Genomic DNA, 27,894 nt, shown 5'->3' on the forward strand with positions numbered 1-27,894 from the left:
AAACTTAAATCAACGTTTCAGGCAAAAGCTGAAATTTATACACAAACCTTAAAGGCCCAGTGTGTAAAATTGGGGTGAAATGTTGTTTTAATATCCCAATATAACAAGATATTTATACGGTGATATTTATAAGTGTACAGTTGCCTGATTGTATGAGTTGATGTGTTTTATTATAGCAGAATAAGCCTTTCATCTTTATATCAGGAGCTGGATCAGCTCTTTTGGGCCACCATATATAGTATTTTCAATATTTCACAAACTAAAATCTTATGAGTTCTGATGCTAAATGAACTTAGGTTCTCCAAAATACTTGGAAGTGAAGGTGAGGGATATTCAGGTGTGACATGCAACTGCATTAATAAAGGTTTCATGAAACATCATTAAATAATGCCATTAGAGTAAGATTTAATACGTTGTGGGATGCCATGTCTTTGAAACTGTCTCACTGTCATACTGAATGCAAGTAATTCCACTTATCAACAGAACAAACAAAATTGTTTATTCACTGGGTAAACTTTTTTTTTTAACTATGGACAATAAATTGATCGATTAAGAAAGAAATAGCAAATTTACCAAACGTCAAAATATAATGAAGAATAGTGCAGAAATATTTCAGACGCACAAGCCAGTGGCATAAAATAAATACGTTTTCTACGTGATTTCAACGGTGCAGTACTTCAACGTAGTAAGCCCACCAGAAGAGAGTGGTATAGAAATTCAGCAACGTTCTAATAGCTGATAGATAAACTGAAAACAAAACTAAAACCTAACTAGCGTACCATGTATATATAACGGATAAAATAAATTATTCAGCAGCAGGCACCCCGGCTACTTATGGCCCAAACTGAAAATAAACGTAATTGTTGCGGCTTTTCGGCGTTTTTCCGGGTTGATTTCCCCACTTCCGCTTATCTCTCACATAATCATCTTGCTTTTTGGTTTCTCTTTGGCATGGACCGGCATTTTCCCACAACACCCTGCTGCTGCTATCTTGCTCATACTCACACTGATGACGAAAATGGCGGATAGCTCATCGTCGGTAGGTTATTAAAAGATACTATTTTATTTTGCAGTCAGTGGTTCTCCTATGGGATAACACCATATTATTGTTTACAGGTCGAGGTTGTCGAGGGCTGTCGGTTGCCCGTTCTTCGTAAAAATCAAGAACACGAGGACGAATGGCGTAAGTATTTGTTTTTCTAGTGCTAAGCTAATGCTAAGTGGCGAACCTTAGCTGTTGTTAGCGGAATCCCCGACCACTGTTGTGAGCATCGTAAACATCAGTAGACCATGGACCCACGGTGTCTCGTGTCAATTTCATGCGTAATGATCCACTGTTACATCTAACAAGTAATTACCTGCCGAGTCTCGGGAATATAATTATATTTCATTAGAGAAATAAGAAGCTATATTACATCAGTCTGTTTACAAATCTGAGTCTCATGATCGGCTTAGAAAAAACCCCGTTGTTTTTAATATAGTCTGGCTCACTTATAATGCCAGGTTTGTGCTAAACCTCATTGTTGTTGATATAATTTGTTTTGGTGAGATTAAGAATGTCAGTCACTATAAAGACAGTTGACATCTCAGTGACACTTGGTGCCACAGTCATTTTATCAAAGCTTAAAGCAGGGTTGTACTTGTATCTCAGCGTGTTATGTATATATGACCTATGTAATCTAACATCCTTTTGGAATCTGACAGTGTTTCCTTAACATTGTGGTTTCATTTTGACCATTTAAATTCACTCATTTCAATCCAAGTGATATAGTAATTTGTTACATTTCAGAAGCTGTAGCCAAAGTGTTTTGTTGTTGGTAGCAAAACAATGTGTGTGTGTGTCTGCTCATTTTACAGTTCTCATAAATCCCCCAAAAAAGAAAGCTTGCTTGTCTGTCTGCTGCACATGGGAGGCATGCACACTCATTGTCTGATATGTTAGATGATATGCTCCTAAATATTTTTATAGATTCGTAATTGATTTGTTCTTTGACACATTGATATTAATCTATACAAATGCAATGCCTTGCCTTTAGTGAGGTAAGTACACAGAGTCTCAGCCATAACAATAAAATTAGAATGTAAAAACCAATGGTACATAATTGGCATAATCATTTCTTTTGGTGTGTCGGTTTTCGACCAAGTCTCCCTATCAGTCACTCTGTTTAATAGCAATGTGGATCAGTAATGTTCCCTTTCTAGTAGTAAGAGAATGCATCTTGATGATGCTCATCTAAGATGAACACGCTGATGATCCTGCAAAAGTGATACAATTCACCAGGGTCATTGAATGCATCTCGTTAGGTGCTCCTGCTAGCTCAACACGCTGTGAACCCTGCATTACTTTCAGTTTAAAATATTCAAGTATTTGACAAACAATATTATTAAATATTTAAATAGCATTTTTGGTAGAAGTATTTAGCTTGAAGAATTTTATTTGTACTTTATAACTTTTTTTTTTAACTAAATCAATCAAAAAACCTCTGAATATCACAGGTTATATAAGTGTTATAGAACACACTAACCTTCAGGTCAACAGACTTTATCTGTGCAATAACCCCACTCCATAAGCCTGCTGTCACTACCAATAACCATGACACCTTTTTCCCCAACCAAAACCTTAAGATCTTATTATGGACTATAGCTTGAGAGTATGTCACTATACTGTCAATACACCAACATGCAGCTATGCTGTTTATAATATAATATAGCTTTTTAAAATCACATTAAGATTTAAAGTGGTGTCATCGTGAACAACGTTTGACTTTTGTGGCTCTAGTTTGGTGAGCGCTACATAAATTGTCTGTTTTTCATACAGCACTGGCAGAAATCCTCAGTGTGAAGGAAGTCACAGCAAGAAAGCTCTACTACGTTCACTACATTGACTGTGAGTATATTTTTGTCCCGTCATTATTTACTCGCATGATATAGACTGAATTAAACGACACAGGAGCATTACATTAAATGTCTTTTTGTTTGTGTAAAATTACTTGATAACAGTCAACAAGCGTCTGGATGAGTGGGTCACAGGAGACAGGTTGGACTTGAAGAAGCTTCAGTTCCCTAAGAAAGAAGCTAAAACTCCAACCAAGAATGGTCTTCCAGGCTCCCGTCCCAGTTCCCCAGAAAGAGAAGTGGTAAGCACCTCTACACTACACCAGTAAACTGTTATCTCTTACCTCAAACATAACATCAGTGCAGTCAATTTAGAGCACTTTATATCATTATATCATGTGAGCATGGTTACTGCAAGAGTAAACTGAAAATAAATCATCATTTAGTAAAAGCTCTTTTCAGGATGAATGAAATTTAATATGTATTATGCACATGTATCTATAGTTTGTAAATACATTTGCATTTATATTTTGTATAGTAATCACTATAGGTCATTGGAAGGAAACTTAATTTAATTTTAACTTAATTTGGTTGTTACAAGTTCTGTCCACCAGGACATAAAATTATGATAGTACTAACTCAGGTAAGAATTTAGAGAACTCTAAAAGATAGAAAAGAGAACTCTAAAACCAAGAGTTCTGCAATAACAGTGTTGTTAAGTAGCTTTTTTTCATTTCACAAATGTAATAAATATGATGATTATGAATGACACAGCCTTTAAAACCAGTCACACAGATACTTTATCTCGATAGTCGAAGACCGACGTCTTATGTCATGATATAGATGTAATATTGATATATTGCCCAGCCCTAGTATACATCATAGCAAGGTTGGCCTGGGCAATATGGCAGTAGACTACACTACACCAGTGATATACATCTGTTCCTGGCTCAAAAAGGTTTATTGTATATTTTGACACCAATGTGACCTGTCCAGGGTGTGACCCCACCTATGTCAGCTGGGATTAGCTCCAGCTCCCCCACGAGCCTCATGTAGAGGATCAAGCAGGTAACAGAAAATCATGGATCATCAACTGGCGGGCGCCCTTCAAAGCTTTCAATCTGGCCTGCAACTGAATTCCAAAAAATTTAAAAAAGAAAAGTTGGGCAAAAAACAATCAACATTTTCTTACATTTTATGAACCAAGCAACTAATGGACTAGTCAACAAAATAACCAGCATATTAATAAATTATGTAAATAATTGTTAGTTGATCAATACATCGTGTCAGGTTGTTTATTTGTGTCTTCGACTTTCTCCTTGTTCTGAATGATGAAATTATGAAATTATTGGTATAATTGTGGACAAAGATATTTTGAAAGGATGTTTCTGAGAGGACAATAGGAGTGCAGGAAAGGAAGTGTACTATTTAAAGGTGTGTTTATTATCATTCCAGGAACCAGTTAGATGTGTGTACAGTGAACACTAATTTGTTTTACCGTGTTATACCTTGAGTTAAAGTGAAACCGAGTAAACCCCCTTCTCTTCCTTTTGTGTTCAATTCAGAGGAAGAGTCTAGATACCAACCTTCAATCTGCCACAGCGCCCTCCAGAGGCAAAACCCTCCCCACTCCGGTACAGCTTGATTATTGACCAATTCCAGAATGACTGAGACCTTGTTTGAGCCTGGTGTTAACATGCATCTCATATGATCTCACAGCTGTCGAGTCATACTGAACTGCATGGAAATCCAGATATAAACAACCACGACACAGTAAAGGAAGAAGATGATCCTGTTGTGCAGAACAAATCTGGAAGTGATTTAAAACATTTATCCAAATGTTTGTCCGGTGTGCGCACTGGAATTGTGAACAAGCCAAATTTCGGGTGCAGGTCTTTCAAGGTAGCTGGCATGTCTTTTTGTTTTTCTATGTTGTAATCTTGCTGTGTATTTGTGTTGAATATTGATTTTTGCCTTAATTGTCTACAAACATTACATAATCGATGTCAAAATGGCACAACAAAGAAGTTATTTTAACAGTGGTAAAGAAACAAAACATTTTTACACACATTTTTTAGTTACAATGCAACCCAGTGCATTTGTCACTGATTAGTTTGTTGCATTTTAATACCAGGTTTAAATAGGGTGTAATTAACATCAAACTAGTTGAATCTTGCTCTATCAATGAACAGATTGCAGGTAATATTAAGATTATGATTCAGTGCCCTCATGATTTAGTACCCTCATTTATAATCATTACATTATAGATGCTTATAGTTTGAAATTTGGAAATAAAAATGCAGCTTTTTGTTCATGGTCTGTCTGAATTTCAAAGAGTGTCTTAACAAAGTTTATCCCCTGCAGAAAAGGAAAGTAGAGCCTGTCGCCTTGGCGCCTCAGGTATCCCCAGTCACGCCGCCTCCCCCCTCTCTGCCACCCTCAGCTGAAGCCTCTCAGGCGTCCGTTTTCCCTGCCGTGAGGGAAACTAACACTTTCAAGTCCCGCGAAGACCATGAACAGCTCTCCTCACTCACAACGGTACATAACATCCTCATGGATTCTTCAGCATTTGAACTGAAATCTTTTCACTGCCTAATATGTCATTTCTCTTTTGTACACAACGATAGAACGGCACTGCCCGAAGACCTCTCATTCCTACTCCTCAGCCCGGGAGGAAAAGGAAAGCTAACTGTGGGGGAACTGATGAGGTAACCAGTTTAGAATCACATGCACACATTTGCTTTTCCTTTCAGTTTTCAGTCTCCATCTCCTTTTTGTATCATTTTATTCTTTCATGTTGAGTCAGAAGAAATGTCATTTCAATGAGTGCTCTTACAAGATGTTTGTCCTTAATGCTTTGTCATCCTTTAGTTTTCACATTTAATAGATTTCATTTCATTTGTTATGTTCCTCCTTTCTATTTTAACCATAAGAAACCACAATTTTAGAAGTACAGTATAATAAAACTTTGGAATCTAGAACACAATGTTCGATTATTTAAGCACAACTAACTGATAAACATGATTAGAAACACCAGTATTTGCAACCAATTGTGTTGTTAAAGTTAGCAATTTTCATGAATATTGTTTAAAAATCCACTCCAAGTCCATCTCTTTATACGGAATTGCTAAAATGGTTACATACAAAATATAATCTAAATAATCTAACGTGTATTTTCATTGTTTTTTGAAAGGCAATTTTCCCGATTTTTACATATGTCTAATAAGGCAGTGATATTCTGAGGGAGGAACGTCATGAAGTCTGTCAAATCCGCTTGATCCACTGTTTGGTATCATGTCAGATATTGTATTGTATACAATATTGCCTTTGGCTGCCATTAACCCGACCTGGAAATGTACTAACACCACTAAATGTTACATTGTAGTTTTCAAAAGCTTGTGTTTGTTGTCTTTTTCTGCTAGATGATAAAGGTTTTGCAGTATAACATCCCTCAGACTGCCAGTGTCTTTCTACCACCACCAGAGGTCTGTTTAATTTCCTTTTATTGCCCATTGATTGTGCCTCAAGTACAACAGATTAATCTGTCTAGTCCTGTTAACATGTTCAACCACTGTGATTGCACATGTTGCTAATTTAAGTTCTACCTATCTATTGATCAAGCAGCTTTATGTTTCAATGTGATTTTTTTATGTCTAATGGTTGTAATCTCCTGTTTTTTCTCCCTCCCAGGATTCTCAGGATAGTTCGGATGGCATCCCAACTGCCCCCCGCATGACGGGAAGTTTGGTGTCTGACCGCAGCCACGATGACATCGTCACCCGAATGAAAAACATCGAGTGTATAGAGCTGGGACGTCACAGACTGAAGCCCTGGTACTTCTCTCCGTACCCACAGGAACTCACCACACTGCCCATCCTTTACCTCTGTGAATTCTGCCTCAAGTATCTTAAAAGCCTCAAATGTCTCCAGAGACATTTGGTAAGAATCATCAGTGTGTCGTTCATCTGTGGCTGCGTAGCTCATAGGACACAGTTCTCATCCTCTGTCATCTCCAACAGACGAAATGTAATCTGAGACATCCTCCAGGCAACGAGATCTACCGCAAAGGCACCATATCGTTCTTTGAAATTGACGGCCGGAAAAACAAAGTTGGTGACAGGAATTATTTTTCTGTGCTCTTAACATTTGTTGTTACTTACTTTAATTGATATTGTGCCAATCATATTTTTCCAGAATTATTCCCAGAACCTGTGTTTACTCGCTAAGTGTTTCCTGGACCACAAAACCTTGTATTATGACACGGACCCTTTCCTCTTCTATGTAATGACCGAGTACGACTCCAAAGGCTTCCACATAGTGGGCTACTTTTCTAAGGTACAAATGATGAATCACATTTTAACCATTGTTACAGTGCATATGTACAGTCTAATTATATTGATTATATGGGCATATCATGGCAAGATATGTCTTAGGTTTGGGATATTGGCCTGTGGATAATGTATCTGTGGTGACCTTTCCTGGTGCATTGATGATGATTAAATTTATTATATTAAATAAATTGGTGAAATACACTAAATATATATTTAATTAAAAATACACGGAATTGACTAAATTAGATTTAAAAAAATTTAAAAAGTGTCTTAATTTTAAGTCTAATTATTGTGTAATAGAATTTGACCATATTTATATGCAATTTCATTGTTTCCAACGCGCATATTTATTTAACATCAAAAAGACAAAGAAGTAAAAGTATGAGCTGAAATGTAAGGTAATAACTTTTATTCTAAGCATATAATACAGATGTATTGTCACATGAACAAACTTCTCATGATCCCACAGCAACCACCTGTGTGCAACTTAATATATCGGGATACAGCTTAAAATATCAAGATATAAACCATATCACCCAGCTTTACAGAAATGTAGATTTATATTGTGATGTATATCGATATTCAATGATGTAGTAACTGACATCTGTCCACCATCTATTTTTTATTTTCTGTATGCAGGAAAAAGAGTCCACTGAAGATTATAATGTTGCCTGCATCCTGACCTTACCTCCCTATCAGAGGAGGGGCTATGGTAAACTGCTCATCGAGTTCAGTAAGTGTAGTGACGTACTTCATTCACATTTGTCTGTTTAAATTATTTGGATATGTCTGCCACTCATCTCCTCGCTGTTCGTCAGGTTACGAGCTTTCAAAGGTGGAAGGGAAGACGGGCACTCCTGAGAAGCCACTTTCTGACCTGGGTCTCTTGTCCTATCGCTCCTACTGGTCCCAGACTATTTTGGAAATTCTCATGGACCTCAAACCTGACAATGGAGAAAGGCCACAGATCACCATCAAGTATGTAACTGTTAGTATTTTATCTCAACGTTCAGTCATTTCCCAACAATGATTGCCAAACCAGAAAACAATCTGATCCTCTTTTGTTTGTTCAGTGAAATCAGTGAGATCACAAGTGTAAAGAAGGAAGACGTCATTTCAACACTTCAATACCTCAACCTTATCAACTACTACAAGGTGAGATCAGTGTCACGTGGGAAGTGACTGATGACAGAGTAAATAATGTATGAACAGCAGGAAGAATCACTTCCTGCTACAGCTTTGTCACAATGCTATCTACTGAATCACAGCCCTCCACAGAAGGGACTTGAATGCAGAGTAGATGTAGAACAGCCCGAAGGAGCTCTTTGCACACTTGTAAATGCCCTGTGATTGGTCCAAGTCTGCAGTGATGTCACAAATTTGGTTGAGGCAGTAAACGGAGCCCAGAGTGTCATTCTCTCTCACATCAGTCCATTTACATTATACTGAAAGGTGTAGCTGGGTGATGTAGCTTGAAAAGAAAATCACTTCTTCCCCTGCTTAAAAACAAACATCAAAAAGACAAGTTATTCAAAGAGCTTTCGTTTTGTAAATCTATCGTTAACTTTTTATACTTTTAACTTTTAACCGATTACCAATTAGGATTTGTTTTTTGTTGCACCCCTAGAAATTATGACCAACACCAAACATCCTCCCTAGTGTACCTGTAATGGATTATAAGTGATCATAAATCACAATGCATCATATATTAATTTTCTCTTGAATTATCAGACAAAACACACATCCAGTATAAATGTAATTAAATAAGCCAACATCGTAGTTATATGTACAATATAATGTGTAGTTGATAAGCTCCAACTCTTAAGGCTTCATACATTATATATAAAAAACAAAGCGACTAGTGCTGTTTCAAGTCCTAAAGAGGGTCAGCAGCATACACAGTATTCTGCTTTGGAAAAAAACAACTTTCACTGAAGAATGCTTCTATGATAATGACAGAAATTGTGTTCCTCAAACAATAACATATAGTGTTATTGATAATGATGATGAACATTATTAATGATGATAATACATATCCAACCTATGGATCCGACCTATCTGCTGATACTGGTATCAGTCTGATACAGTAATTTTAGACTTTGAAAAAGCTTGAAATAAAAAAACAGCTTCATATTTTTAAAAGACTAAATCCTCCAACGGTGCAACAAATAATCTCTCCTTTTAATGAAGACATAAACACAAAAAATAAAATAAATACAAAATGGATGGTGATTAAAACCCAGAATCACACAACCACCTGACCCGAGCTTGTGCCGAAAAAGCCTCTGTCGGTCATATTGGTAAGTGCAGAAACACAGACAGACAGAGTCACAGAGTCAAGTAATAATAATAATAACAATAAGCCCATTATGCAGGGCCTAATGAAATCGCACTGTTTGACACACTATTGAAGCCCCAATTAATTGTTTCTAATCTTTTGTTCATGAGTGCAATAAACATTTCAATTTGTGAATTGAAATTTTTGGATTTGATATTTTTATCAGCCTGATATCCAATCCAGTGATTTTTGACCTGTATCACACCAATACCAATCCAGAGTATTCATCCCATCAATGATTGTTATTATTTTTATTTATATGCACTTTTGGTTCAATTTATTCCCAATTGTGGAGAGTGTGACTCTGTTTGTGTCTTGAACGCAGGGTCAGTACATCTTGACTCTTTCAGAAGACATCGTGGACGGACATGAACGAGCGATGCAGAAGAGACACTTGCGCATTGATCCTAAATGTCTCCACTTCACACCTAAAGACTGGAGCAAGAGGGGCAAGTGGTAGAGGTAGAGTCCTGGTCCCACTCACAGGACCTCCCCGCCCCCCAAAACTGTGTGGCTGCAGATTTGAGTAGGAAGTGTTGGGTCAGATAAATGTTTTTATGAAGCAGTTTCATCAAGATCCTCAACCGGACGCTAAGCAATGAACAGAAACTGTGAGCAGAATCTTACATTGTGAATATTAAAAAACAAAAGAAAGATGGTGACACGCACAGAAACAACATAGTGTACCTTAGGGCTGTAGTGTTTAATCAAATCATTACCAAATACAATATTTTCTGGTTTCTTTGCTCAATATAACAAAGAAATCATTAAAACTATATATGTAATAGTGGTTTGTAGACTAAATACAATTGAGAACATCATAATTCGTAGGTTTGGGAAATGCCATTTGCCATTTTGTGGACATTAATCGACAAAATAATCATCATCAAACAGTTGATTATGAAAATAATAATTAGCTGCAGCCCTAATGTACCGACTGTGTGAAACACTGCAAACAATTAGATAAGGTGTCTGTGTAGCTACAGACCACAGAGGACATGGACCTGCTGCTGTCGCCACGCAACATAAATGATTTTGTCTGTTTGCCACATAAGAAGTAGAAATAAAAAAAAGTCGTCATAATTATGAACCGCAGGAAGTTTCTGGATGTGTGGAAACATCCAAGAGAATTCCTTGAACGCCGAGCTTGTAGCTCTCGTTAATAAACGTCACCGCGACTCTTGTGTAAACTCGAACGCTTAAGTCATCACTTTCTACATTGATTTTATTTTTAAAATTTGCAAATTTAAAACCTTTGACGAACGCCGTGTTGAGAACAGAACAGTTCCCACTGATGAACCGTCTGTTTCTATCACGGACTCATTGTGATTCATGCTGTGAGTGTGTAAATAAATGTACAAGGAGTCAACATTCATTTGTGCATTCACCCTTTCATCTCATTTTCTGCTCATGGTGATTCTCTTGAGGGCGTTTGGATAAGCGGGACAGAGACATTGGACAAATAAGAGTCCATTTATGTGATGTACAAATATTTAAGTAAAGTAGAACCTATTGTTTGCAGTTGTAATATAATTTTTCAGACATGATGGTTTCATATGTACAATATATCTAACACATTTCCCTGTGTTTTTAATATAGTTGGAGGGTTTATTTTGTGGTGAATGTTGTGCTCCTGACACGATCATGTGTAACCTGCACAATGAGACGTCAGTCAAAGGGAAATGTACAGAGTGAGTCTTTTTGTTTACGCCATGTAAATTGTGAGACAGGAAAAGGCCGAAAAAGGTTTTTTTATCTTTGTAAATTTACCCGTTCACGCATACGCTCATATGAAAACAGTCGAGTCAGATTTGGACATGAACAGCATATTGTGTCTCTTGATGTGTGATTGTGTAAGTTGTTATATGAGACGTTTGTCAGTGCTCTGTTCACAGTCTGTGAAAAGCATCGAGGGAAAAGACAAATAAACAAAGCTTTTCTTTTGAGCCACGGCGCCATTCAAGTTACAACTGCCACCGCAGACTTCACTGTTGACGAGGCCCAGCACCATGAGGGGTCAGAAAGGTACAACACAATCATCATATTTGTGTGACTATGGACAGTGCTGTTGTACTCACATGGAGCACATGGTAAGACATAGATCTATGGGAAGTGGCAGCAGCTGTACACATCTTTATCAATACAAGACAACACTGAGTACTGTGCTGTGTCTTTTCTTGTGTTTTTAACTTTGAAACTGTCGTCTAATCTTATTTAGCCGTTCTAAAGTTGGATGTGGATTTAATTTAGTTGAATATCTTCCATTTCACACTTACCTGTTTGGAGAAGCTATGAAGCCTTAGAGCAGTTCACGTTAGATATCTTTATTGTTATTGTAAGCAAAAGCATACAACAGAATTTAAGAGTGCAACTTCATATGATGCAGCAACACACACACACACACCAATAAAAGGTCACTTCACAGTTTGATGTTCATATTGCAGTGAAGGGTGTATCACTCGGGATAGTTTTAATGAAAAGGAAACAAAATAATTACATAAAGCTCTTTCAGTCACTTCATGCTGGTGCCAGACCTGACCGTGCTGGATTTCACTGGGATTGTCCACCAGGGGGCAGCAGTGTGAATCCTCTTCCACGTCACAAACGTTCAAACGAGGGATGAGATACCAACAGTGTGAGTATTTGAGTAGGAAATGTAAAGAATTAGAGAAATGGACAAAGTGACTGACTGTAGCAGTTGAGCCACATCTCCATTCTTATTATTAGAAGTTTATGATTTTAGTACCTGTTGTACTTCATACACAATGTGTAGTACTTTTACTATATACTTTTGGAGCGTCAAATTACACTTATGGCAACACGGGTGAGGTTAATCGTCCCTAATTTGTATTATTAATTTATGATTTATAAATTAAATAAAGGTTATATAAAATAAATAAAAATGAGCTATATATATATATATACATACATATATATATATGTTTATGTATTTTTATAGCTGTTTTGTAACAGAACAGGAACCTCAGGTTCTATGTGGAAAGGTAGAACCCGAACCAGAACCCCATCATGCAACAGAGGCACCATTTCTTATTGCTTGTTTAATGCATTTGCTTCAATAAGAAGAAAACCACAAACGGTTTGTGTTGACATTGGATTCAAATTACAAATATGACTCTGCCTAAACACACCCAGACAACCGTGGACATTACATCACGGCAGAATAATGACAGACTCAGTAACACAATGCTTGTTGCACTGCTGTGTTCTTATTAAGCCCAACAGTGTGGTGATGAGAGTGTCTTTTGGATGCAAATACAGGTGAAAAACAGAAAAGATGAGGCCAAAGTTCCGTCTAAACAACATTAAACTTCATCTAGCTACAAAACGGGCCTCTTTTCTTCAAGCTCCTGCGATTGAGACACTTGAGAGTTTTCATGCTGTGACTCAGAGCTCCCGATGATTACCACACTTGATAATTCACCCTCTCCCACAATCTGACACCAAGTTTTCCCTCGGTCCGTCTCCCCTCTCCTCTACGTTTTCCACACTTTGTGCTTAGAATCGCTCTCCACATGGTCGCAGTCTATACTTTGAAGAAATGCACGCACATGCACACAGTTTGCTGCCAATGTTGGTGTGTGGTGGTAACTCTGCACAGGAAGTGGAGAAACATTCCAGCACACTATATTAATTAAACTTTTGTGTTAGCAATAAAGTATCCCCATTTTGAAAATGAGCCCCTCCTGAGATTTATGGATTATGGAGTTTTTTTATTTTCCTGAAATTGTAAAGAATGAAAGAGAGGTGTGTGTGTGTGTGTGTGTGTGTGTGTGTTTATGATAAAGACCCCAGCTCTGTGTCTGGAAGTAATCATCTTGCCCAGGCTGCGATCCACAGCCCCCTCCCTATGACGTAACAGCAGTTTTTTGCATGATGGTTCTTTCTTTCTTTTTTTTGTCTCTGGGAAATCGGGGGATTTTTCCAAAATAACTTTTCATTATTTCCTCTCCAAAAACTTATACTTGGGCTTTTACTGTGTTATTGAGTCATGACATGTGAATGGTACAGTCCGCTTTACTTCAGACAAGGATCAGAGCTATAGATACAGTCCTCTGAATGTACAATCTTAGGGTTTTTTTTTTACTCCTTGCCTTAAGAGGGGAGTAACAACACACACACACACACACGTTCACGCAGCTATCCCTTTTAAGGACACTGCATTAGCCAATCATAACCAGTTATGTCTAACCCAAACCTTAACCTAAGTACAATTCAAATCTTAGTCCTAAACTTAACCAGTTCCTCAGAAACCAGGTTTTGAGGACAACTCTTCCTGACAAGGTCAGTGTTTATGCCAGAAAAAAAACCAAGGTCCTAAAGAGGTAACAAATGCAAGAACACACACACAGACGGAGGAGGGCTTCTCCCGCCTCCACATACTGTTAAAACAACAATCTGATACGAGAAACATATTTTGTGTGTCGACTGCAGCCTTTTCTTGTGTGGAAACACTCTGTGGGAAGTCCAGACCTGGACCCTGAACACGGGTCCAGGTCCATCATTGATTCATAGCAACGGACCACGTATAGATCCTGGTGTAATGAGTGTGTGTGTGTGTGTACCCTGTGACAGATCAGCTGATGATATATGATATCATGATGACCTGATACTGTAGTTTATTGATGTTTGTGAGTTTAGGAGTCATTCAGACATTAGCTGTTGTTTCATTAAAGCTGACACTGATGTTTCATCTCTTCATTCTTGCATTTCATGCCCTGACTTTGCTTCATTGCATAACAGCATTTCTTTAGCCCACCAGAGAGGGGCACCAGCCTCTCCTCCCTCCCTCTCTCCCTCTCTCTCTCTCTCTCTCTCCCTCCTGGAGGAGGACAGTCTGGGCAAGGAGGTGTGGAGGGAGAGGAGGGGAGAGGAGGGGAGAGGAGGGTTTGTCATGGGAAGACCTCTCTCTGCCATTTCATAGAGAAGGAGCCGACTTCAGCCACAGCAACAGCAGACAGATGTAAAAAGAAAAACCAAATACCTCACAACTATGTGACTGGGTCAGAGATCAAAGGTCAGTTGTTGTTGTTGTTGTTATTGTCACTATTATGTGTCTTTCTGTCTCGTTCACATCACAGCACCGTGTCCGCAGCAAAGAGTTCAGTCAGAGTGTGTGACTGAAAGTGCTTTTCAGAACGTTACTCGTTGCATAAGAAATGTCTAAGAAGTGAAGCATGAATGGAAGTTTTTTTTTGGTGTGTGTTTATCTCCTGTGATTTGACATTTGTGGAGTGTGGTCTCTAAACTGTGGCTCACAACCTCACGTGCATGTTGGTGTGTGTGTGGTGTTTGATAGGCATATTGTAAAAGCAGCTACACAAATGAAAATATTAACAAGATCAACATCACCTGCTTGCAAGAAAATGCCTCTTTCATTATATAATGGCCTATATATATATATATATATATATATACATGTATATATATATGTATATATATATATATATATACATGTATATATATATGTATATATATATATATATGTATGTATATATGTATGTATATATATATTCATAGGCCATTATATAGAAACAGTTTAAAGAGCCAACGGTTAATGAAAAAAGGAATTAAAAGAAACATGTTGCATCCCATATCTGATCAAGAACAGTTTGTTTATCTCACGGCGTTACCACATGTTGATCAGCGTCCTCAGAGTGTTTACGTCTCTCTGTGAGTTTACGGCCTACACTAAACAGCTGGCCTGTCGTCTGAACGGTGCAGTAATAAAAAAACTCTCCCTCCTGACATCAGCTTGGGTCCATGGCCTCTTTTTTCAGGAGGTCTGGAGAATGAACTCATGCTGATTGATTGTGTGTCTATGTAAAAGGATACCCTACTTCCTGTCGGCCCTCTGTCCAGACAGCAAGACCAGAAAATCTGGGATCAGTCTCTGGCTTTCTCTGGAGAGAGAGAGACTGAGTGTGTGTGTGTGTGTGTGTGTGTGTGTGTGTGATCTCTGTGGATCCAACAGTGTGTAACGTCTTGACTTTTGAAGCGTCTCTTGTATCAGCACCGCTCTCTTTAATTCTCTTACATGTACATCTACTGCGTTGATGTTTTGATTCTTGTCGCATCATTGTCCCCTTAGATCAAGCCGTTTAAAATCATTTTAATCATTGTCATGATTCATCTTATTTTCCACTATTATATGCCAGTGTCCCAGTTCAGGTTTAGCCTCAAACTCAATGAGGAATACTTTCGACGGCTGGTCGTGATTTGGGGGCGTAAAGTATGAGCGCTGATATTTTATTGGTAACACTGAGGCCGACATTAAAATTGTTCCCCAGATCTGTTTTCCTACTCAGCTTCTTTTTTTTTTCTTTCCACTTAAATATGCACATCTGTAATATCCACTTGAATCGAGGCATTGTTGTGTGGAGCTTTTCAGGATAAGTCAAGGGACCACAAGGCATGGATTCAACTTCCTGTGATCCCTCTATAGTGTTTGCTACTCTTTTACAAGAATATGAATTCATCATTTTCAAATTTGAAATGATATATTATTCTATTATAAACATCTTGTTTAAAATCTATAACAAAGCATCTTTTGAACCTGTTTTTTTTTTTCGATGTTCACATTATTTCTCGTCTCTGCAGGAAACTGCTCATCGTGCTGAATCTGCACCAGAGAAAGAGGGATGAACAGCATGCTTCCTCAGAGGAGCGCAGTCTCCACACTGAGCTACGGCTCAGGTAAACATCCAAGAATCTTTTTTTTATTTGTGATATTTACTGATCCTTAAGCTTTACATGAAATGTGTGCGCTGCCCTCAGCCAATCATTTTAACTGGCAGAAGTCAATGTTTTTAAAGACATTACGGTTGTAAAAAGGCTGCATATAATGTTAAATACACTTGCATTCGCTCACTGTCACTATTTTAAGTGACGGTCTAGATCTTAAAGTGACATTTGGGAGGGTTTTATTGGCAGACAATGAGCAGAGGAGTCGTTGTTTACAGTCTGTGAAGTTGAGAATGAAAGAGTTGTGTTACTACTTTGTCACTGTGATGTTCCACAGTCCATCAGTGAAGTCGTTTCTGTAATACGACTTCTGTGAGTCTACATTTGCCAACCATGACTCACCCTCACTCTGATTGTCAAGAAATTAGGTTTTTATTTGGTTTCCATTCTTCTGTGTCTTGGTCCATGTTCGTTCTTCCATTTTTAGAAGAAGCTTCACCACTTGATTGAGCCAGTGTTTGTCCTGGGCTCAGAACTCTTCTCATTTTTCCAGACTGCGTGAAGATTGAGCACAGCAGCAGTGGCTCAGTGGGCGGGACGTTGCTGAGGGGTTCGCGTTCCAAAGCAGAGCTACAGGAACTGATGGAGACGCTGCAGCGCAGGAAGAGCGCCCTGGAGGCCAGTCTGAGGGCAGCCGAGTGCAGCCGCAAGTACCTGAGTGTGCCTTCACCTGTTGGACCCCAGTCCACCAGGACACTGTCCATCATCAGCAGTAGTGACCGCCCTCCGTCTGCCTCTAGAAACTTCTCTTACATGACCAGCAGCAGTGTGCCTCCATCACCACGTCAGAGCGATCGCCAGCTGAGCCCTAGCGGCTTGGTCCGCCACTCCCACTCTCGCCACCAGTCACAAGACAGTCTGCTCCATCCTAACCCAGCAGATGGCAACTCTCTTCTCTCCTCTTATGGGGACGCTCTACCTCGTTCTCCCAGGGTGAAAGGTGGAGCAGCCAGTGTGCCGTCCAGCCCTCGCATGGGCCGCAGGCCCTACTCTCAGGGCAGAGCCGGAGGAGATGCCCGGCAGAGGAAGTACTCCACCGGCTCCCTCAACAGCCTGGGCTTGCACAGTCGTTCGCTGCCACGCCTTCACAACGCAGCAGACCCACCTGCTCTGTCGCTTCCACTGCGTCACTCGGTGGGGTCACACAGAGGGGTGGGGTCAGCAGTGGCACGGCGCAGTCTCTCCTCCCTGGAGCAGCCCCCCGATGTGACCGTCCCTGCCAGCATGCCCAGCACTCCGAGGAGAGCCAGTCTGGCCTCTCTAAGCTCTCTGGGTGTCGATATGGATGGGACAGGCTTAGATCTGGGCTTCGGAGAGAGGAGGTTGTCCTTTGGGAAAGGCGGGTTGAGTCCGGGTCAGAGAGTGAGCAGCATAAGTTCTTTGAATGGCAAAGAAGAGCTGAGAGACTATCACCAGCACCAGAGAGATGAGCGACTCAGGGAGCAGAAGGTGCAGAGATTGGTGGGTTTAAAGGTCACTCACTACAGTTTTCTCACTAAACAGCAGAAGAAATCAACATTGATGGAAACTCTGTTTTACAGGAAAGTCAGCGTCTCGAGACCATTCTGAACCTGTGCACTGAGATGGGTCACGTGGAGGAGGAGCCAGCGGTTTCGGCTGTTTCTGACCTGCAGAAGATCAATAAGGAGCTGGAGAAGCTGCAGGTGTCAGACGAGGACTCGGTGTTTTCAGACTCTCCCGGCAGCGTGGCTCAGGAGAGCTGCTTCGGAGCCAAACCCAGAGATTTTCATTTGTCTGATGAGCAGCAGGTTAGCCAGCATCAGCAGAGCGGCTATAGAGAGGCAAGGTCCCATTCACCGGCTGTCAGCCTGAACAGCAGCGCTCCATCACCCTCCACCCACCATAGAGTCAAAGTAAGTTTCATCACAGTCCCACACTAACCAGAATGTTTCATTACTTATTATAAATATAAATATTATAACTGTATACTTTTATATTACATTTCAATTTTAAAAACAACAACAATAACAATAATAATAATACAGTTTTCAGATTCAGAGAGAAATGTGTTGAGTGTAAGACTCACAGTGAGACACCAGGACTCTACAACTGGAGCAACTAAATCAAAGTCCACCCTGCTGCGGAATGCAGTTTATCAGTCTGCTGATTGCTTGTTTATCTCTGATTGTTTATTTATTTACCAGGATAATAGCAAGTTAATTTGCATTTTCCTTTTTACATTTCTATAACACAAATGTACATAATTAAAGTGATTATGTAAAATGTGTAGAATATATATATGTATATGTATATACATATATACATATATGTATATGTATACATATATACATATACGTATACATATATACATATATGTACATATATATGTATATATATACATATATATACGTATATGTATACATATATACATATATGTATATACATATATGTATACATATATACATATACGTATACATATATGTATATACATATATACATATATGTATATGTATACATATACACATATATGTACATATATGTATATATACATATATGTACATATATATACATGCATTAAATTTCAAAAAGATATAGTTTTATTTATTATTTAAAGATATTCTAACGGGGTTGTGAGGTTAAAAAATCTAATTAAAACCTTCGAGCCACACATTCTAGTGAATGGTTTCATATCTGGTTCAAAGTGGCTTTGTTTACACGCGTGTAAACACAAATGTCCTTTGTAGTTTTCAGTGCTAGAATGCTCGCACATCTCCTGGCATGACGGCTGCATGTGCAAGTGCGTGTCTTCCCACGTATAATTCAACACAAACACTTGATGGAGGCAGATTACTGAAAATCGCCCGTGCTTTTGAAGTGTGGTTCTGTGTGCGCTGTGAATTAGTACATTTCCTGTTGATGTGGTTTGCTGAGACAAACAAAAACTGGGAAATCAGTTCCACAAGACCCCGTCACATGCTTTGATGTTACTATGATTAACTGGTGTTTTCAGTGTGCGACAGTGGTACACCTTGTCCCACACACAGAGGAATGGATAAAAACATGTTTCATTTACAAATCTAAATATGAAAATGACTGAGTTTCTAGCTCTGGGCAAAGCCATAATCTCCTGTCTTTTCTTTCTCTTGAGCAGCAACAATCTAATGGTGTGTCTGGTTTTAATGAAGAAGTCCTCGTTTTGTTTCAGCACTCAACCATTGAAACACTTGGGGCTGCAGGAAATGACTTTATCCCCAAGAGAAATGTTGTGTGTGTGTGTGTGTGCACATCTGCGCGAGTGTGTGTGTACATGCATGGTACACACAGTCGTTTTTCCAGATGTTTTAAACCTTTCACCGATGCAAAAAAGGGAAAGAAAGCGGAGGTTTCTTCGGAGTATAGAAATGAGATTATATTCTGACAGTGTGGCACTCGTGACTCCAAATCCTCCAGCAGTGTGCTCAGGAAGAAAGAAGGTTCAGTGTCTGTCTGGGAAACTATAAATCCTAGACCTGTTGGCCACATGAGCCTCTGAAAAAGAGCTGATAATACTGGACGCACATACTATGAGTGTGAATGAAAACAGGAATATGGTGAATGGTGTGAAATGTGGGAGTGATGGAGATTTCCATTACACCATAACAAGTAGAAAAGAATCCTATTGTCAGCGATCCAGCTCCGGATGAGTTAGAGCAGCAGCTGCTGTCACTGCATTCAGTGAAAACTCATTTTATTCCACTTTCAAGAGCAACATCTCATTTTCTCACCTTTTTACAGCCATTTCTGTAGCACTGTATATTATTTTAAAGAGGTAAACCAGTCATTAGAAAGACATATGTCTTTATGCATGTGTTTTATTCAACGTTTAGTAAAAGGCAACAAAGGTCCTGACCCAGTCTCTGGGAATGTGACACGTTATAAAAACCAAATCACCAAGATGCTCCTGCCAAATGAGTTTGAATTCCGCCGTTGAGCCAAGTATTTCTGTACATTCCTGGTGTTGCTGCAGGCGTTGGAGAGCATGCAGCTGAAGCAGGAGGTCACCCATATAGAGGAAGAGAGGATCCAAGTGGTAAACAACATAGAAGAGCTGGAGCAGAAGATCAAAGACCTGGACAACCAGATGGAGGAGTCTGTGCGGGAGGTGAAAAACACAAACTCACAGTCTTTGCTGTGTGACAGAAATCACTGGTGTTGTAATTGAAGTGTCTGTATTCATTATTTTCTGTTCTGTGCAGATGGAGGTGGAGTGTGCTCTGCTGGAGGGGGAACAGGAGTCGGAGATAAGCCAGCTTCAGAGGGAGAAGCAGCTTCTGGACCAACTGAAGGACAAGATTCACAGTATTGACAAGACGAGCCACGCGGAGACGTCGCAGGTAAAGAAATCACAAATAAGATAAGTGTTGTAGATACTAAATACAGACTTTAACTGAGGTTGTGTGTGTGTGTGTGTGTACATAAAAACCAACAGTGGGTACGGAAAGTATTCAGACCCCTTTAAATCTAAGCTATTTTCTAAAATCAAAAAGTTCATGTTATTTCTCATTAATGTAGAAATGTTTGTAAATGTATTAAAAAAGAAAAACTGAAATATCACAAGGCGCTTAGTTGTGATGGTTAGTGTGTGTGTGTGTGTGTGTGTGTGTGTGGTGTTTGTACAGGAGGCTAAGGAGCAGACCAAAAGTTTGGAGGATCTGGAATTTCAGAAGCTGGAGAGAGAAATGAATCAGGATGAAGAGAAAGAGACTCAGCGCCAAGAACTACTGCGGGAGGTCGCCGAGTATCAGCGTCTTACCGTCACACGCAAGGTATGTGCAGCGAGGCTCAACGCTCAGTGTCAATACACTATCTCACAAGGGTAAAAAATAGGTTTGGAAAATGTGATCAAAATCTGTTCTTTACATGTTGATACAAACATGATCTGTTCTTATAGGAGAGGCTCATGACGCTGAAGAAACAGTCCTCACAGATCACCTCACAGACTCAACAAGAGAGAGAGAATTTCCAGAGAGAGAAAAACAATTTGCTCGTCATGCTGCAGAAGGTGAGAAAGTTATTTACAGTATATATATATATATATATATATATGTATATATGTGTATATATAAGTATAATATCCTGTACTTGTGTCTGCAGGAGAGAGACAAGCTGGTGTCGTTGGAGGGAAAGTATGCCGAGCTGTCTGAGGGACAGACTTTCACTCACATCCCCATCGCCATCAAAGAGGTATCAGACTTGGTTCATAATACTGAGACATGGTGCTCCTCTCCTCTTTGTCTTCAAATCAAACCTGGTTATCTGTATCCTCGTCTGTGATCACTGCAGCACTTACACTCTCTGAAGGAAAGGAGAAGAAGCAGCAGCAAAGAAAGCCCTCCCCACCCGAGTGACAGCCTACCTCATAAGAGGAGCCAGCAGCAGCTCCACACCCCTTATGGCAGATCTCTGGGACGCACCCTTCCTCCCAAGGTTAGTACTGTGTTTTAACTTATATGAGCAGATGTTATAGATCAGATACAGGAATGAAATGATGGATGTAATACAACGTCTTGTAGTTTCAGATGGTTTCTTATTGTTTCTCTTATTTGAGAAGCTGAATCTTGAATTGCTTTCCCTGTAAAGCAAATGTTTGAATAAACCAGTCCAGGATGAGTCCAAGTTCAGAATCAGAAGAAGGGGATTTCATTGTGATTGTCGTCATCATTTTCATTCCAGAGACATTTAACTCTGTGTCCTTAGAGGACGGTCCACCCAAACAGGATTTCTGCAACACCCATCCAGCCTGTGAAGTATTTTGTGGCTGAGTAATAGTTGTAGAGCTTGGTCCAGACCACCATGTGTGCTGATTTTCCCCCTCAGACTCACCTGCCTCTGGCCCAAAGCTCCAGCTGTGGCAGCGTCATCCCACAAGGCTTCAGCTTCTCTGTCCGAGACCTGAACGCCCGTCGCCTGCCCAAGAGTGAGTCAAGCACCAGCAACCAAATCTTTGTGATTAACTTGAAACCTCAGGCGACACTGTTCATACATGTTGAATTCATCAGCAACAACTTCAAACAATGACAAAATAAATGTTATTTAAGTCACTTTTAACCAGAAGTATGAACCCTAACCCTGGGTGGAGCGAGATGCTCTGCAGTCTGTTGAACTATTTTGTATATGTATATATATATATATATATATATATTTTATTTTATTTTTTCTTCTGTCAACAGGTAACAGCCATGCACTCATGACTGAGGACCGACAGAAAAGAAATGATTTTTGCAGCAGGATGGTTTCTGAGGCCAGCGTGTTCCTGGACACCTTCTCTTACCCAGACAACAGCCAGGCCTCAGATACGGTCAGTGTGGACAGTTCTGACAGTCTGGAGACCAGCTTCTCTGCCTGCTCCCCAGACAACATATCCAGGTAAGACACTAACTATTCACTGTTTAGACAATTTATACAATTATACTCATATCAACTTTGGTGATGATATATGGTAATAAGAATTATAATAATATACTCACTCCCGTAGTTTAAAGGTATAATATGTAACATTTTTAAAATAACAATATCTCAAAATGACAGTTGAGTATCGGCCCAAACATTCCCAACACACTTTAAATCCACAGAAATCTGGTTTTCTATTCAAAGAATTGGACCAGTTCATTTTGTGAGGAAACACATGTTTGGTACCACGTGTTAGTCTTTGTTTTGTGTGTATTTGTCACCAATGGACCAAGATCGTTTTTGTTCATGTTTCATGTGAATGTGGGATTTAAACAATGCTGTTCATTTATTTATATAATCATTATAACAAAGTGCGTAATTATCCATCAACATAAAAAAACAAAGTTATGAATTTAAATGAGTGTAAAAATGTAACATTGCTATACCTGCTATAATAGGTCAGATAAAAGAACAATAAGTTATAACATCATTTTTATTTCTTAAAATCTATTATATATTTATAGCAACTTAAAACTTAATTAAAAAAAATCAAAAATTAACAAATTTGTATTTGCTTATATTTAATGACCTTTCACCTTTGGTCCGCCCTTTGGGAGTTACAGATAAGTTGTTCATATTTTGATCATGATCATTATCGCACTGTTTTGTTAATTTAAAAAAACAAAAAAAAACAACTAGAGCCGCAACTAACGATTATTTTCATAACCGATTAATCTGCCGATTATTTTGTTCATCAAACCTGGAAATGATGTTCTCAGATGTCTTGTTTTGAGAGTTTTAATCTTGTTTTAATCATGACAAAATAGTTGTCAATTGATTCTTTTGTTTAACCACTTGTTTGTTCATTTGTTGTCAGTGCAAGCACCAACAATATGGCCAAGATTGAGGAGATGGAGCGTCTCCTCCGAGAGGCCCAGGCTGACAAGCTGAGGCTCCTCGAGCATCGGGTAACGCGTCAAACCAACTAAAACCTCCTTCACACAGGACACATGTTTGTAATCATGGCTGTAACTGAACGTACACGACGTGTGCAGGAGAGGGAGATGGAGATGCGCAGACAAGCTCTGGAGGAGGAACGAAGGAGGAGGGAGGAACTGGAGAAACGCCTGCAGGAGGAGACGTGCAGGAGACAGAAGCTTGTCGAGAGAGAGGTGAAGCTCAGGGAGAAACAAAGATCCCAGGTACGTTGAAAAGTTCTTTTTCATGTCATCATGGTCTTCATACAGTGAGGTTTTCAACAAAGCAGCGTATGTTTCCACAGTCTCGGCTGCTGACGCGTTACCTGCCCGTGAGGAAAGATGACTTTGACCTTCATGGACACATTGAGACAGCGGGACACAACCCAGACGCCTGCTTCCACCTCGCCATCACCGACAAAACCTGTCGAGGCTTCCTGGTTAAAATGGGCGGCAAAATAAAGACCTGGAAGAAACGCTGGTTTGTCTTTGACCAGAATCGCAGGACACTCACCTACTATGCAGGCGAGTCACTCTGCATTCAAACAGTGTTTAGTTTTTCTCCCATAATGTTGCACTACTGCCTCCTCCTGGAGTTAATCATTCATTACAGTCTTAAAGTCCCATCGCTCACGTGTGCTTTTCCCTGATCTTTTTGTCTGTCTTCTTCTTCTTCATCGTCATGAAATGTGTGTAGTGCACATGCAGCACAGGACAGTTGGTAACAGTCTTTATTAGAAGCACATGTGAAGCTCACCAGACACCAGAGACATAGTCAGGGACAGAGCGCTGAGGTGAGATCCAGGCAGAGACAGGGTCTGCAATCGAAAGTCCGTCCACTTCTTCTTCTTCTTCTTCTCGGATGGACCTCAGTAACGTTGCATTACCGCCGTCCATTAACAGCTCTGTTCATCTTCTCGTCTGCAGACAAACATGAGACCAAGATGAAGGGAGTCATTTATTTCCAGGCCATAGAAGAGGTGTACTACGACCATTTAAAGAGCGCACACAAAGTAAGTCACTTCATGCGTGAGCTGCAGTTTGTGTCATGGTCCAAACCATTTTCTCTGAACACTGTTGACATCTCTGTGTCTTCTGCTTTTTCCCACACACACACCCCTCTTCTTACTCTCCATTATTATTTGCCCTCTTTCCTCCATAATCTCGCACTCACATCCGACCCAAGAGCCCCAACCCCTCGCTGACGTTCAGTGTGAAGACACATGACCGGGTGTACTACATGGTGGCTCCGTCCCCTGAAGCCATGCGTATCTGGATGGATGTGATAGTGACAGGTGCTGAAGGACACATGCATTTCATGGTGTAACTCGTCCCCACACACATCAGAATCCACAGCACAACGGACTTCTGCACATATCAGATAATAAAATAGTTTCATAATGAACGTGTTGTGAAGAGCTAGCACAAAAATCTTCTGTTTACACTTGTAGCATTTATAGCCACAACAACTCAACAGGTTTAGTAATTAAGCTATATTCTTATTCTTCTGTGTTCCGTCTTTCTCTATCCTTGACTCCTCCTCCTTCCTGCTTAATTTAAGCTTTTAAGTGTAAACTGTACATTTACAGGAGCTAGGCGAGGCTGACACATGTTTGTACAGGAACCCACAATGGACAAACTTGACATCTTTTGCCTTTTCTCCAACACATTAGTAGGTGAAGAATGATGTGAGGGATAGCACAGGGATATTTGTGCTTAGCAATGCACAAATCAATGCAGTACAGCATCTATTAGAATTCCACAGGATTATTAGAGTGCCTGCTCAGCAATGCAGAGCAACGAGAACTCCCTCACAAACAGACCTAATCTGTATCATCAACCGTTCTTGAAATACGACAACTTTAAAGCGCGTTCCGTTTTCCACTGGTTATGGACAGTTAGAAACAGGTGTTTGGAAAGGGGAGGGGCTTGAGTCAGTCTCTCTCTAAGTTTTAAAGGTTAAAAATACTACTTCAAAAGGTTCAATCCGCCCAAATCAGGAACAGTAGTTTACATTGATGCTGCTTCTCTTCTCTGTAACGTTCTTCTTGCTCTCCTGTTTCTCTTCTATTAGGTTCCACCTTTACTTTACCTTTAATCCCCTCCCCCCCCTTCACAACATAACTTGCAAGACTGCACATTTGTGTGTTAATCCAGATTTATTATTTCTATATTGTCACCAGTATTCAAATGTTGAACTCAAAGGTTGTGATTGCTGCTGCCAGACTCCAAGCATAAGCTGGTCTTGTCTGCTTATTTAAAGCAGTGCTGAATGTCCTTCGTTAGCGTTCCTTTCTCTCTTTGCACCATTCTTACCGTTTTTTGTTATTTTATGTAGTTTGATTTTCATGTAAAGTGCAGTGAAGTGGAGGAATGTTCCATATTACAATTGTATCGCAAGTCATTCTGAAAACTGTGCAACTAGCTCCCTCTATCTGCAGCCAAGACAAAACAAGGTGGTGTTGTGCTGCATCACCAGCAGAGGTCCTTAGTGGAGAGAGATTGCACTGCAATGATGTAATGCTCTGAATGATCGGTCACGTGAAAGAAAAGAGCCACAGTCGTCCACATTTGTAATGCTTTTATATCAAATATATGCATTTATTAGCACGTCTTTTAAAAACATTTTAACATTTGCTTTTTGAAAGCAAAACAAAACTCATGTGTAGGATCTCCACCATAAAATTATATATATATATATATATATTATTTTTTTTATGTGTTTGGAATCCATGCATTTTTTTAATTGTATTTTTTGCAACAGTCTCACTTTATTTGACAAATCACTTCAATGCTGTGCGTTGGTTCACACATGTATCTGTCAGGTTAACATCTCCCACTGTGTGAAACACGAGCCTTACAACCAAACAAATGACCACATTCAAGTATATATTTTTAGAACGTTTCATTTTTATATTTTGTATATGAACAACTCAAAGATTTTGACTGACACTTTGCGACAGGTGTTTTTATACTCCACGTGTGTCATGAATAAATCATTTGGATTACCAGTCATATCTCTTGTTTTGTATGTTGAATATGATGTTGAATATTTTACTGGGATGGAAAAACCTGATTGGTTAAAAATAGAAAGGGATAAGTGAGCTAGTTTCTTGATGCATCAAAGAGAGCTTTAAAAATCCCACTGGAGCAACTTTTCCCATGGATATTGAGTGCACTAGTGTTATTGCTGCTCAGCTATAATATATCACCTTGGGAATAATACACTGCACAATGACTCTGTTGTGCAGTGTAACTAGATATTAAGAAATGTCACTTTTCAGAGTCAATACCACCACTGGATCAACTCCAGCTCTCAGTACATTCTCAACATAATCCATAATCTGTCTTTTTTATTGACTTTGTGAGGCCTAATCTTATTCAGATTAATCAAGAGTTGTGAATTTCCACATCAGTTTTCCACATATTAGAATTTTGGACAGTATTTTCAATTATGCATTTACTTTAAAACATGCAGATTTGGGGATTAGGCAAATTGGGCACTCTAAATTGACCGTAGGTGTGAGTGTGAGAGTGAATGGTGTGCTTTGCGTATTAGGAAGTAAAATACTTTATAATTATAAAGTAATATAATATTGTATAATAATAATAATAAATATTATTATTTATTAAAATTGTAATTCTAATATAACATTACAACGTTTTACAAAAGTGCACTAGGAAAAGTGCAGCAAGAAGAGAAGTGTCACATTTAATGTGCTGAAATGATCAATTATGTTGTCTATATGTCACGAGACACATTTAACTGTTTCAGCTGTACATGTACACGCAGTAATAATCCAAACAAAGAACAATCCTCAACTAATCTGTGATTAATCTAGATAAATGTTTACTATTACAAATGACTAGAGTGTAAAATAAGTCTCAAATCACAGCAAAGATCTATTACAATACACACACACACAAAACATAACTCTGTAAATCCCTTTAAAACTATATGAACTAATGAGGTGTTGTCTTATTAGTATGAAAACCATGCATGTGCTCATTAAGGCACTCGTTTGTCTAAACTCCTCCCCCAGGCTCCACTCACAGCCTTGTATTGGTTGACCTAGTGGGGTTGGCATGGAAACGCAGAATGAAGCATGCTAAAACGGTTTCTAAAGAGGCGCGTCGTCTCTCCATGGAGGCAAAAACAGACATAAACACACACACACACAGGCCACGGAAGGCCATCATGAGTGCTGTCATACCCATCATGGGTCCAGTGTTTTGGGGAGGACGCTGCAGTATGGATGAT

At 39.4% G+C, this 27,894-nt stretch overlaps 2 protein-coding genes across 2 annotated transcripts; both read left to right on the plus strand.

The window, feature by feature from the left end:
* Positions 1 to 973: 973 nt before the first annotated feature.
* On the plus strand, positions 974 to 11,450 carry LOC122771489 (histone acetyltransferase KAT5). Its single transcript, XM_044029087.1, has 16 exons — positions 974 to 1,039; positions 1,117 to 1,183; positions 2,819 to 2,887; positions 3,001 to 3,137; positions 4,401 to 4,469; positions 4,555 to 4,737; positions 5,200 to 5,373; positions 5,463 to 5,543; positions 6,258 to 6,320; positions 6,526 to 6,774; positions 6,855 to 6,944; positions 7,030 to 7,170; positions 7,806 to 7,899; positions 7,985 to 8,144; positions 8,240 to 8,321; positions 9,830 to 11,450. Exons 1-16 carry the CDS (start codon positions 1,010 to 1,012, stop codon positions 9,962 to 9,964), a joined length of 1,824 nt encoding a protein of 607 aa, XP_043885022.1. The 5' UTR covers positions 974 to 1,009; the 3' UTR covers positions 9,965 to 11,450.
* Positions 11,451 to 14,232: 2,782 nt separating this feature from the next.
* On the plus strand, positions 14,233 to 26,648 carry phldb2a (pleckstrin homology-like domain, family B, member 2a). Its single transcript, XM_044028337.1, has 17 exons — positions 14,233 to 14,539; positions 16,123 to 16,218; positions 16,760 to 17,727; positions 17,808 to 18,140; positions 20,234 to 20,368; positions 20,463 to 20,600; positions 20,886 to 21,032; positions 21,158 to 21,268; positions 21,361 to 21,450; positions 21,550 to 21,693; positions 22,084 to 22,183; positions 22,437 to 22,632; positions 23,534 to 23,624; positions 23,712 to 23,858; positions 23,939 to 24,158; positions 24,561 to 24,646; positions 24,820 to 26,648. Exons 2-17 carry the CDS (start codon positions 16,164 to 16,166, stop codon positions 24,958 to 24,960), a joined length of 3,102 nt encoding a protein of 1,033 aa, XP_043884272.1. The 5' UTR covers positions 14,233 to 14,539; positions 16,123 to 16,163; the 3' UTR covers positions 24,961 to 26,648.
* Positions 26,649 to 27,894: the final 1,246 nt, after the last annotated feature.

The sequence above is a fragment of the Solea senegalensis genome, linkage group LG6 (assembly GCF_019176455.1).
Source record: "Solea senegalensis isolate Sse05_10M linkage group LG6, IFAPA_SoseM_1, whole genome shotgun sequence".
NCBI lineage: Eukaryota > Metazoa > Chordata > Actinopteri > Pleuronectiformes > Soleidae > Solea > Solea senegalensis.

Bases quoted from the DNA above. Each gene is read 5' to 3' on its own strand.
- LOC122771489 (XM_044029087.1), top strand. From the start codon at position 1,010: ATGACGAAAATGGCGGATAGCTCATCGTCG. The intron at 7,171-7,805 runs GTACAAATGATG...TTCTGTATGCAG, and splicing joins TAGTGGGCTACTTTTCTAAG to GAAAAAGAGTCCACTGAAGA. The intron at 8,322-9,829 runs GTGAGATCAGTG...TCTTGAACGCAG, and splicing joins ACCTTATCAACTACTACAAG to GGTCAGTACATCTTGACTCT.
- phldb2a (XM_044028337.1), top strand. From the start codon at position 16,164: ATGAACAGCATGCTTCCTCAGAGGAGCGCAGTCTCCACACTGAGCTAC. The intron at 21,033-21,157 runs GTATGTGCAGCG...CTGTTCTTATAG, and splicing joins GTCTTACCGTCACACGCAAG to GAGAGGCTCATGACGCTGAA. The intron at 24,159-24,560 runs GCGAGTCACTCT...TCTCGTCTGCAG, and splicing joins GACACTCACCTACTATGCAG to ACAAACATGAGACCAAGATG.